The sequence below is a fragment of the Apteryx mantelli genome, chromosome 2, assembly GCF_036417845.1.
Source record: "Apteryx mantelli isolate bAptMan1 chromosome 2, bAptMan1.hap1, whole genome shotgun sequence".
Classification (NCBI taxonomy): domain Eukaryota; kingdom Metazoa; phylum Chordata; class Aves; order Apterygiformes; family Apterygidae; genus Apteryx; species Apteryx mantelli.
This window is the reverse complement of record NC_089979.1, coordinates 148,157,893-148,170,641: the sequence shown is the minus strand read 5'-3', so window position 1 is coordinate 148,170,641 and position 12,749 is coordinate 148,157,893. Positions and strand designations below refer to the sequence as shown.

Sequence of the window (12,749 nt, the reverse complement as noted above, 5' to 3'; positions counted from 1 at the left end):
TGAAGAGCCAAGTGCTAGAACTCATTGTTTTGTCAACACAGTGCATCAAAGTAACAGCAGGGAAGCATGTCAAACTACTGATTCACAAGGGATAGCTTGCGTGTGAGGACTGTGATGGTTTCTACCTGTTTGTCTGTCCCTTTCCAGGAGGAAAGGTACTGAACTGCTGCATTTACAGTCTGGAATAGCAACACGAGCTAATACGGGTATCTTTTTCCTTGAAAATGACAAACTGTGGTTTGTGGCAGATAAGCAGTTCTCTCATGATCAGGTGAGCAGTTCCTGCACCAAGTGCAGGATCCTCTAGAGGAAAAGGAGAGAGAAATGCATAGGACAGAAACTGTTACAGCCACCCGATGCTGAGATGTCCGTTTTTGCTCATTTCAGAAACTTAAAATACCAAAAAGGAGTCAAAACGTGGAGATCATGATGGTCACAGATTTAAGAGAAAGAGAGTAGATATTGATACCTATAATAGATATTGATACCTTCTACATTGAACAGTAACTATTTTTTTTGTTATTTTTCAAGTTAATATTTGAAATTAATTAGATGGAAATTAGAAGAGGGTTCCTAACCATTAAAGCAGCAAGAATCTGGGACAAGCCTTTGGAAAAGAAAGTTAATCACTTTTTGAAAAAAAAGATTGGTACATTTGTGAAGGAAATTAAATTCCCAGGTAGCATTACAGCCTGCTGTCTGCATAACACAGATAAGTGTAATTGCCTATCAATACATTTTGTTCTCATAACAGTCAATAGGCATTCTGGTAACAGTATGGCTGTAACATCTTGTAGAGACATGCTAATACAGGAAACATTTCTTCTGCATTAAGATTTTTGGCCAGCCAATGACAGGGAGAGAAGTTAAATCAACATCTTAATAATGAACCTTAAGGTACCACACATGTTCACAGATGCTGTTACTTGGTCATCCTTTAACGATCAGTGTATGATTGCATGTTTTTCTAGAACTCATCAGGATGATATCAAACTTCAGGAAAAGTAGATTATTCAAACTGCTGACAAGGAGCAGAGCACCATCATGATCAGTTACATTTTCAGAGAATTCAGTTCTTTCAGTCAGACTTTCTGTACAGAAGAAATTTATCATCCATACTGCAGTAACATTTACAGACACCAACAGTATTGGGACCTGACACACAAGCTTTCATATACATATTCCACTTGAATCCAGTGAATTCTATAAGAAGCAAGCAAAATACTACTGATAGGTGAGAAAAATGCAGCGGTCGGAATTGGGAGAAGGAAAGATAACAAAAAATTAAGCAGGGTTCTCAGAAGAGTTCATTCTAAAACATCAGTTAGCGTTAAATGACATAAAAATGTAAACAAACAGCCCATTCTAAGCTTTAAAAGCCACTTGGTTTGCATTAGCTCTAGAACTTCTTTAAAGATAGAACATAGAAAATATTCCATTTCAATCTGAATTTGGGAAAAATAATTAAAGAAGAAAATTGGCAATTACGTATTATCCTGGTAAGTCAATACTGCTCCACCCCAGGGATTTTATCAAGGCAACTTGCACTGGAAAGCATCTTCTCACAGATCCAGACATGAAATAGAATGAGAACCAGGAAATCTGTTCCTCTAACTCCCTTTCTTTTGTATAAACCATTAAAAGCCAAAGTGCTGATGCCTGAACTGCTCTATTGCCCTTACTCATGGCACTCCACCTACACATGCACAGAATATGTAGTGCCTTTCTATTACTACAGGGAACCTTCATGTATTTTTATTGTCAAATTCTTGTGGGAAAGACGCAATTATAGACAATATAGACTGTTGCTAAATACAGCTAGCAGTCAGCATGATGTCTTAACGGCAGCAAGTCACAAATGTGTTGCTTCATGTGGGTTCACGCTGATATCAGAAACAGAAACCTGGTACCTTTGTGGAGGTGCCTATAAGCACACCTGCAATGCAACAAGGCTTTCCAGAGATTGACTACAGTGCAGTCAGGGTTATCAGACAGTCTCATTCAAGTTGCTGCTGATCATAAACTCTACATTGTGTGCTCAGGTAAACGATGAGAAGTGGGTAGCTGAAATACTGTCATTTGTTCATCCAGATGTGTGCTGCCATTCAGCAGTGCATAGATTCACTGTTACAGCATGTCTGAGCAAGACCTAATAGAAAATCTTAGTGATCCGTGATTATCACCAATTATATCCTCTTTACTGTATTAAAATTTTCATTTCTGTAGTTCTAAAAAAGTTTTTAAATAGACCTCTAATTAATAGCAGTTATGTGGACTTGCAAACAGTTAGGCATTTGTATAGTATTCTGTGCTGTTTTAAAAAGTGGTCTGTTGCTTCCCAGATGTGATGATTAATTAGTATCTCTACTTTATATTTAGCAGCTTATTGTCTAGGAAATGACTAAATAAATGCACAAGCTAAAGTGGAGTATAAAGAATGATATAATCAGGACCACTTTGAAAAGAGCAATCTATAAAATTACACTACTGCTGAAGCAATGATTAAAAAGGTTGACAACAGGCTACTCTGCCAGGCTGTTTGTTGTCATATTCAGACAAAACTAGTGGTTACCAGATAGCATAAATGACAAGACTCAATACATAAAAACATGCAATACAGTTCTGCATGGCTTTTTTGTGATATCTATCCTCTATTGTAATTTTAATACAAAAGGGTACATTTTAAATGCTTGTTGGAACGTTAAATGTTGCAATTAGCTTCATGAACTGTGCTAATTGCTCATTATCATTTGCCTTCATACATAGTAAGCTCAACTGATCACATTGAGATCTGCCATTTATCTTTGCACTAATCTACAGAATATTCTCATGGTTTTTTTAGAAGTCAGTGAATATTTCATTTTCCCAAAGCTGATGTAGCACATATTCTAATACCTGGTGTATGGTCAGCATGAGGACCTGTTTGTCCAGTGACAGCACTGTTGCTAATATTCCAGTCAAAATCATCACTAGAGTCTTGTGTTAATCCACATACAGTGGTCCATTCTTGTGATTCAAAGTTGCAGCTTCCAGGAATACTTGTATAGTAACCTGAAAATATAGCAAGAGGTAAATTAACATCTCAGCTCTCAAATCTAAAAGACTATAATGAACGTATCTTGCATAGTAATGGAAAGGATCCTCTTTGGCTACGTTGTTGCAAATATATGTCTATGTAAGTCTTCAGGACACAGATGACTTTAATTTTGGTTATTATTCAAGGTGAATGGCCAGAAAGTTCCCAACAAACTGGCTAGTAAAACATTTTTCATGAACATATATTGGATCACTCTTGTGATGGTTATGTATGAATCCGGTTTTTATGAAAAGAGAGAAGATCCAGTGATTAAGACACTGGATTGAGTTCAGAAGATCGGTGATAAACTTCATATTTCTAGATATCTCCCTGATTTTTCAAGTGACTTTGGAAAAGTAATTATACACTGTCACATCCAAGTGCTGAATTTTCCAAGAGCAAGTTTTCTAGTTTTGCAGGTCAGAATTTGAACAGCTACAGCTGTTCAGAGGCAGCTACAAGACTGCAGAGTTAGAGCACCAGACTTCCCAGTGAAAGGAAAATAAATTTAAATATAAATATAAAATAAATTTTGATTATATGTGCAATATAGCAGAATGTGGCCCCATGGCTTCAAGATTAAGAATTAGACAGAGACATATATGGACTATTCTGGTCTGGAAAGTGACTGTAAATAAACAAAGAACTGGAGTAGGAACAAGGACACAATGCTTTACTGCTTTTGAATTTCAAATGTGAATTGTAAATCTTATTAACTTGATCCAGATTTTAAAAACTGAGTTGTGTCCTTCCATCTCAAACAGCATTAGTAAAGAATTTCTGCAGGCAAATTTTGTCCCAGTCCTCACTGGGATTGCAAAAATATAAACAGACTGGATTTTTTCCAACTGTTCTGTAATAGTAAGAAAATAATTCAGCTCACACCTTTTGATATTTTGATAGTTTTGTAGTATCAGCAAGAGCAAAGAACAATGAATATGTAGTAGTGACACAACTAAGATCACAGAGACTGGACTAATCTGAAGGGAAAGACAGGCTTGTTTTTACACAATCACTTTTTATAGCAGAAATGCATCTAAACGCTATGGTGCATTAATTTGCTTATTTGGCTTTTTTTCTTTCAATGTTGACAGCTCAAAATGCTTTCAACTTAGTAAATGATTTTACATTTCTTCTAAGAATTAATTTGTATTGTAACCCATGGATTTTCTTTCTTAAAAAAACCTTTTCTTTTTCTAACCCTTGTTTTGTGTATGCTACACTTTTGTGACTAAATCATTCTTAAATATTTTTGTGCAGTATATGTTTCTAAGAATCTGAAAATGTCAGACTTTCTGTGTTGGGGGTTCAAGCAACCTGTTTGAAATTATCTTCTCATGAGCAGCTGTGTGAATGCACCTAAGCCATGCTGCAGAATTTAAAATTATCATTTTAATTGGAGATTATATTAATACACAAAGAGATACTTACTGCAGTCAGCTTCATCTGACATGTCTTCACAGTCTGGTTTATAGTCACAGACAAACTGAGACTCTATGCAATTCTTGTTCCAACACACAAAATCAGTGAGTGCAGGGCATTCCCTTGGATCCTCTCCAACTGAAACCAACAGGACATTTAAATCAACATTGGAATTAAATCAGAGGATGCTCTTTTTTATCCTTTATACATCATCACTTCAGTGACTTACTGCTTCCAACAGATGTTATTTGGTCCCACTCTTTTAACAGTGTAATATGTGTAATATGTGTGCCTAGACTACCGTACTGGCCTTGTTCAAGGCTTTGAGGGTGGGTTGCATCAGCACAACTCTTTCCCTAATTGTTGTGCATGTCCCATAAAATAGGATTTGTGAGCTCTTAAAAGCAGACAGGCTAAAGGATATATTCTAGTTATAAATATAGAGGATGTAACTTGGAAAATAAGAATATTTTGAACTGTAAGAAATTATTGTAATACTTTTGTATTATAAACTTCTAAAGCCTTTATAAGACACAGAACAGTTTTTCAAAAAGTTCAGAGAAATTTCTGCAGAGAATGTTTGAGCTACCCAGAAATTCCTCTTATGCTATTTGAGATGACAATCTGTTTACAACAACAATTTTTGATCACCTCTGAAAGTGACTGAAAACAGTGACCAAAAATGAAAGTTACTTTGTAACCTGCATATGAAGCAGGGAGATCCAGCCACCTCTGAACTTTCAGACTCTAAAGAAACACAGATAAATCATTTTGAGCTGTTCCGTGCACTAGGTGTGTAACTCCAGTTAGCACTAGTTGGACTGGTTCTGATAGTCCCAAAGGAAACATTTAAAATGTACCCCCAATAACCTAAGATTGTTTTTCAGTCTAGAGCTCCAAGCAGTGCACTGAGACAGTTAGGGGAATGCATTTTGACTCTGCTCATTCTAATACGTTTCATGCTTCCTTCAAACATGACTAAAATGGGACATATCACTAAACACAGTCTGGGCAGAACAGTAACAGTACACCTTGATATTTACCTTTGCAGAGGCCAATATTTCCAGTGGGAGGTGTTACTGATGTGAGGGTATTAATTTATTCAAATAGAGGTAATGAACTTTACAGACTGAAGACCTACATTCCCATTGAAGTAAAAACAGGAAAGGAAAACTAAATTTCTATTTTAGTTTAAAGGTATACTCAAGGTAATACTAACAGTGTTAAGATGCAATTCAAATACTTAAAATGGATAATTCAAAGAAAATTCAGTGATAAAACTGGTTACCTGCAACACCTCACTCAGACTTTCAGTTCATAAATATGTACTTTTCTGAGCACTGAAATAAATAAAATCAGGCTTCAAATGGATATCTGTCTTGTCATTTTTTAACCGAATTTTACACTGTCAATCTGATCTCATGTTCTAGTAGATGGCAGGGAATCCACACACAACACCACTGCCATGAATGCCTTAATCACAGGAAAAGCTTTAGCTGCTGCTCACAGAGATTCCTCATGGCAGAGAGCCCTTAACAGAGGACTAGATTCTTGCTGCAAAATTTGACTGAAGCACTTGTGATAGTCAAGGCAGTTCTCACACCTCCCTCCAAAATGATGTAGTAAGAGCTGGTTGAAAATACTACTAAAAATTCACTAAAATGGCTCATCTTAAATTCTGGAAAATGATGTACTGGAAAATTAAGGGACTGCTTTAAGTCACTCAGTAACTTAAAAAATGACAGAAATGATTTAACAGCTGCATTATTTAATATAAGCTTGTGAAGTCAGAAGACTATACATATATATTATAAATCAAAAGACCATCAGGCTCTAATTTATATTTTTATGTTTCAGACATGCAAATAATTAATAATATTAATGAAATATTCCCAGGAAAGGAACTGATGCCAGAAAAGAAGGATAAGGAAGCAATAGCTATAAAATGTTCATATGGGTACTGTGAAAAGCCTTCTAGAAATTGTTGTTGGCTTGGTCAAAAATAACTTCCCTTAGGTAGAACAGACATTCTTCCTTTCCTTTCCCATGAAAAGTGATGCTGGAGCAGCTACTTAGACTACATAATTACATGGATCTTAAGGAAGCAATGGGTGAAGGGGAGATAGCTTAACAGTCTGGCCTTTGTATGAATGCTTAACCTTTCCCCCATGTATTTTCCCAAATCAATGAATATCATTAGTTTCCCAGTTGTATGGTTTCCACCAGCAATTCTGCTGGAACCTGTGTGTATGAAGTCTGGAACTTGCTATGTGTTCTGCCCCGACATGACAAATCTCAGAAATCCACCTTCTGGTTACTCCATCCTCAGAGACATTCAAAACTCAGCTGTACCCAAGCAACCTGATCTAGCTTTGAAGCCAGCTCTTCCTTCAGTAAGGTTTGGATCAAGTGACCTCCAGAGGTCTTGTCCAGCCTGGATTGTTCCATTATTTAACAAAAGAATATAGGTTTTAAAACAGAAAAACACCACGAGGAGTTTTGTAGCTTACAATAAAGACTAAGTATTAGGCCAGCATGTAAATAAATTAATTAACAAGAATCATTTGAGCAGTTAAATTGTTGATTTTCTGCTAGGTCAAAATTGACAGGCCACAGCACATATCCTTTTAAACCACCTTTTTTTACCCTACAGTGAATCCTGAGGGATTCTCATACATTAAACAATTAAAACAATTATTATGGCAGTGCAAAATGGTCATGGTTTATCGTACCTATTTATTTGGCTTCCCTTTGGAACTGCAGCATTTCCTGAAAACCAGGACACCACAAGAAACTAACATAGGGCATATTTTAGATGAAGTAGAGGCTATTGACTGTATGTTATGCAAATCCTGAAGCCAAATGGAATGGCAGTACTTGAAAAGGAAAAAAAAACATACACAGGATATCACTTTTCAATTAAATGCAATTTAGATTGATACAACAAAGAGCCGTATAATCTCCTAAGTAGTTTTTAAGAGACCAGTAGAGCTAGCTTGGCTTGTGGGTCACTAAACCCTACAGAAGAAGCATGTTAATGATGGTTGCCTTAAGTACTTGCATTTACATACACTTTCATTTCTAAATGGTTTGTTCTGTACAATCTAACTCTCAGAGTACCAGCAGATATCCACTGGTAAGAATACTTGTGTGTGTGTCTTTGTATATGTGTAGAAAACAAGCATGACAGACAGATGGGAAAAAAATGCATACCACAAATAAATTGTAGCTCTACTCCAGATCTGTCAAGTTATATATTTACCTTTTCCCATCCCTAATCTAAAAGGCATCTACGGAAGACTAGCCTGTATAGTCCTCCCAGAATTTATAGACAGGATAAGATTTGTTTCAAGAAGCTGATAAATACAACAGTAGTAATCCAGATACTTAGTCTCAGTTACCAGGAGAAGATTAGATATGAAAGAATTCATGAAAATGGTCATCTTTACTTTAAGTTTGCTACTAGAGGATAGAGCAGGACCAGTGACTCTTGCTCTGACTCCATAAAGACAAGAGCTTTCTTTTACCAACTTTTTGTAAGATGAAAAGATTCCTGTGATATCCATTATATCTAAAATCACAGAAAGAACCAGTCAGGCCACATATGAGTGCTGTAAGCAGCAGATCTTGGTTGTCTGAAACAAAATGGATAACTGCAAAAAACACTGAGCAATTAGGTGGTGAACAAGGGGTTGTTTTAAACTGAAGGATACCAGTAAGTTTCATAGTGTGACTGCTAGATTGACACAGTGAATGTTCTCCTATTTAAAATGTTTATCACAAAAGAATTGAGTGGTAACACAATTCAGACAAAAAGAAGGGATGCTCTTGCTCTTTTGTATTATAACACTTAGACTTGTATATGCTGTCAGAAGTTGTTTTTGGCCAGTGCTGTATGAGTGTGAAAGGCACAGAGTGAATCCCAAGTTAATATGATTGCCTAAGACTGCAGAGAACTAGACTTGATGACTCAGTCTCTTTCAGTTCTCTACTACTGTATGTCCTTAAGCTGTTTTAAGAGTAACACATAACTCAAGTATGACTAGGTACTTTGAGCTACTGTCCACTACATGTCTCATTTTCTCTGCTCATTCCAAGAGGAATGAATACACTAAATCAATAGTACAACCAGTACAACTACACCATGTCAACAGTATGAAATGAAGCTTGTAATATACATTCTCTTTTTAGAAAGTAAGGCCTTTTCTGGGTACAAGTGTTTTTAAAAGGCAATTGAAATTTCATTTCTTTCCAGTATTTGTTGTTTAAATTGTATTGTACAGTGAGAGTATGAACTTATATCACTTATTTCCCCTCTTTTATAATACCTGAAACATATGAATAATCAAACTTAAAAATAAAATTAAAGAAGCTTCATTCAAGTATTACTTTAGTGAAAGTAACTTTACCCTCCAAATTTCATCCTTTGCTGAAATTAAATTGTATGAATTACAATTTCCTAGAAAAGTTTCATCAGAACTGGAACTCAACTATACTCGGTACCCTGAAATTCAGAATTTATGAAGCACAGTTTGCACCAAACTGTGCTTCATAAAAGCATAAAATGAAAAGTTTGCACTTTTCATTTGCTCACCCCAGTTGTTCACTATCTTTTTCTACATGACTTTTTATAGAACATTAAAAATCTCTTAGCATATTCATCAGTAATATTTCTGTTAATGGCAATCTTTTGCAGGCAAAACTAGATGAAAGCTGATGCAAGCTAGAAATCATTGCAAATAAGGTCCTTTCATTATTCAAAACTGTAGGGAATTCTACTCACTGTATGTGTTATGCAGAAGGCCAGATTTTACCTGAATGTATGCATTGGCTCTGACATAAACAGCAGATTTTACACATTATGTTGACTCTTAGCACAGAATTTCATCTGTAGATACAGAAGTCTGCTAATGGGCTTCCTAAAGATGCTCAAAGCAAGTAAGAATTTGGTGGCTAAGGACACCAAATAAACTGGAAGAATCAAAAATGCAACCATGGTCCTGGAAATGCACAGCTGGTTCTGGTTCAAGCAATACAAGAGTTTAGAACAAATTCTCCTCAACACTTAGCTGTTATATCGCGAAATATAAAACCACATGCAGATAAAAAGGGAGTCTTTTATATTTGATAAGGAGTGAAAGACTGGCCTCAGGGTACATCAGGAGGATAAGGAGCTCATGCTCACAATATACCGATGTAGGAAGCTGCCTTATGTTGCCTGTTAACTCTGAAGAGACACTAGGGAGAAGCACTGAGAACTGAGCAATGAGTGAGGGTCCAGTATTTCTGGTTTTACCCCTTTGGAACCTGCAAGTAGTAAAAGACAAGAAGAAGAGACAAGGCAAAAAATGGTGGTTCTGCAGAAAATTCTATACCTCCTGACACTGTTTTACGTGTGGTCTTTACCTCTTGGTTCTTTTCCCCTCCTTTCTTCCCTCCCATCCTGACTCCAGTGCAGAGGGCTAGATTACAGCTCAGAAAATTCAGCTGAATAGATGAATTTGAGAGCCTTATCTAATGCAATATCTAATGCAATATAAAAACCAATATTCATCCTACAAAATTACTGTCAAGACATTGTTTCACTGTGATGCAAAAAAAAGGTTACCACTCAATCACAGCACTATTTCCTCTTACCACAGGAGATTTCTTATAAGCATCTCATATGAATATTTTTTTCTTTATACACACAGACTTGTCCCAATGTGGTCCACAGGGGTTGTGATGGACCCAGTGGTGTATAGCACACAGATGGAAGTCAAGAATAGCTGCAACAGGGAGGTGCTTCCTCAGCTGAGTGCTCTCCCTGGTTCAACAGAGCCATGATTAGATGACAGTACTGAACTGAGGAGCATGATGGGTTACAGAAGATTGTTTTCTACAGTATATTTGTATTGCAAGGGTGCTTAAATTCTACAGTAATGTGAGGTTAAAAAAACCCAGCCCGCCCAGATCCAGCCCTGTATATTTTGCTAGCCATGAACAATCTTCTCTTTTGGCCCATTCAAAATACATGGGGTTAAGGAATCTACTGTCAGATATGTAGCACTAGCAATAAGTGAATTGAACTTCAGAATGATGAGATTTTTATTTTACACTGAAAAGCTGCTTTTGAAGCCACATACTACTAAACCAAAGTGTCTCTGAAGGTCAGCAACTTGGCTTCAGAAGATTCACATGAGATAAACAGAAACTGAAAAAATCCACCAGGTTCTCTCCATGCCAAAAGGGAGGTAAAAACTAAAACTCATTTCTCAGACTCAAAATCTATGTCAAATGACCTCAAGTGCTTTCCTAATAAGAATCTGAGAGCCAAAAAATGAAGGAAAGATGGCCACAAAATACTGACTGATCTTCAAGCTGGTGCCATAGTTCTCTTCTTTCCTTTCTTTTTCCCCTCTTAAAGAAGGTTAACAAATTCATTCCCTGAAGCCAAGTTATATTTTCTTCTTCAGTAAAAATCAATTTATGTTTTTTAATACATTTCTAGAAAATCTTCATATGCAATGCTATTTAAGCAATTGCCTTTTATGTAACGTGATTTGTGCAATAATTGCTGTAGAATATGCATGATTTTTTTACAATTGCTATTTTACTGGATACTATACACGGTAGTTATAATCTATTGCTCAAAGGAAAAAAAACAAGCCTAAAGGAAAGCAGGGTCTCCCAAGAAACTCCTTCAGCTATTTTATTTTTTGCCTTCATTGTACCTAGGGGATGGGATCTTAACGGGTGCAACATTGAATTCACAGGCTGGAGAGACAGATGCCAAGAAGGCCTCTTCATACTTCACATTCTGGGCTGCTGCTGGAATTTAGATCTTCCCCCAGCATAACTGTGACATCCTGAGCAAGCTAAATTTGCCCGTACTTCCTCCACATCCCGCCTGAGCCCAACACCTTCCCTACTGAGTCACTTGTACATTTGCGATGGCCACTGGAAGGCCAGTGTGCCTGTCTTCCACACTTCCAGGATGAAGGAGATTATTTCTTTCCTATAAGCAAATTTCTATGTCATCTTTACCCACTGCCAAGCATAATGAGATCAGAGTTCTGTAATATTTTCACTCAAAAAGGATAAACACATTCATGTTAACACATATTAAGGAAACACACATTAAGTTGAAGCTACCAAAAATTACTAGGCTCCTCAAAATGAACTTTTTTCTGCTACAATGAAAATTCAGTGGATCCCAGCAACTAGCTGGATTTTTATAAATTGACATCCCACCATGAAATCAAAGATCAATTGCCTTCTAAAGGCAAAATCCAAACATTAGGGTAGCAAATAAGAATTTACCATTAATTTCAGCAAGTTTACACTGACGTTTTAGCCAGATAATGCAGCTCCAGTGACCCACATCAGAATATCTTGACATTGACATATTTATAAAAACAGATGAAAAACATCAAAAAACATTAAAATATTCTGAAGGGAGAAAAAAAAGAGAATGATCACAAACCAGATAGCTGGACATACATTATGACTGAATACAAATATAGATTTTGTGTGACTAAATTAGCTCCAGAAGCTTTCTCTTCCTGAATTTCCTCACCTCTCAATTTGGGACCACATTTGTACTGAATATTTCTGTTATAAAAGTTTGAACTTTTATGAAGTTTCTGAGCAGAAGGAAATAAATTCTCCACTAGACGTAAAGCTTTGCATGATACGTAGCTGAGAATTCAAAGCAAGTGGTAGCTTATTTTAAAAATAAAAAAGTTGGACTAAGCACCCAAACACCAGGATGTTTTAGTTGTTTTCTCTCTGATCTGCGAAGCTTGGATAGAATTCTAATGAGAGGAGATTTCTCCTCTGAGACTTTCAAAGCTTCTTGTTTATGGGAGCATGGAAGCAAAGTTGTTCAAAGGATTGCAGTACCTTCACCTATAGCCTACGCCATAAGCAGTAGGTGAGGAGGAATACAAATATATTAGAGTAGAGGGAAAGAAAAAGATTACCACCAGGCAAAGCAAGCTTTATTATATTTTTAAGAAAATTTCTGTTCAGTTCAACTGCTAAAATGATTTCCTGTGTTACTAGGAATACTGTGGCATTTTTTTGCTTTCTTTTAAAAAACTGAATATATTTTTAATACCACTTCAGGTATGACTAAATGTGTGTCCCATTTCCCTTAAACAACAGAAATAAAGCTTGTGAAGTCTGATCCCAAACAGACAACTCACAAAGACTGCTAGAGCTGTAATGGTTCTTTCTTCTTCAACTTTTATAACACTGAACTGCCAGA

The 12,749-nt window shown here is 36.4% G+C and overlaps 1 protein-coding gene across 1 annotated transcript in view; it reads right to left on the bottom strand.

Moving 5' to 3' along the window:
• The window catches only part of MALRD1 (MAM and LDL receptor class A domain containing 1), a 303,969-nt gene that overhangs the window by 89,604 nt on the left and 201,616 nt on the right, over positions 1 to 12,749 (bottom strand). Inside the window, exons 30-31 of the mRNA XM_013949322.2 lie at positions 4,508 to 4,636; positions 2,896 to 3,051 (exon numbers count right to left, since the gene is read on the bottom strand). Of these exons, the coding sequence (XP_013804776.1) occupies positions 2,896 to 3,051; positions 4,508 to 4,636 (285 nt within the window). The remainder of the gene's footprint in view (positions 1 to 2,895; positions 3,052 to 4,507; positions 4,637 to 12,749) is intronic.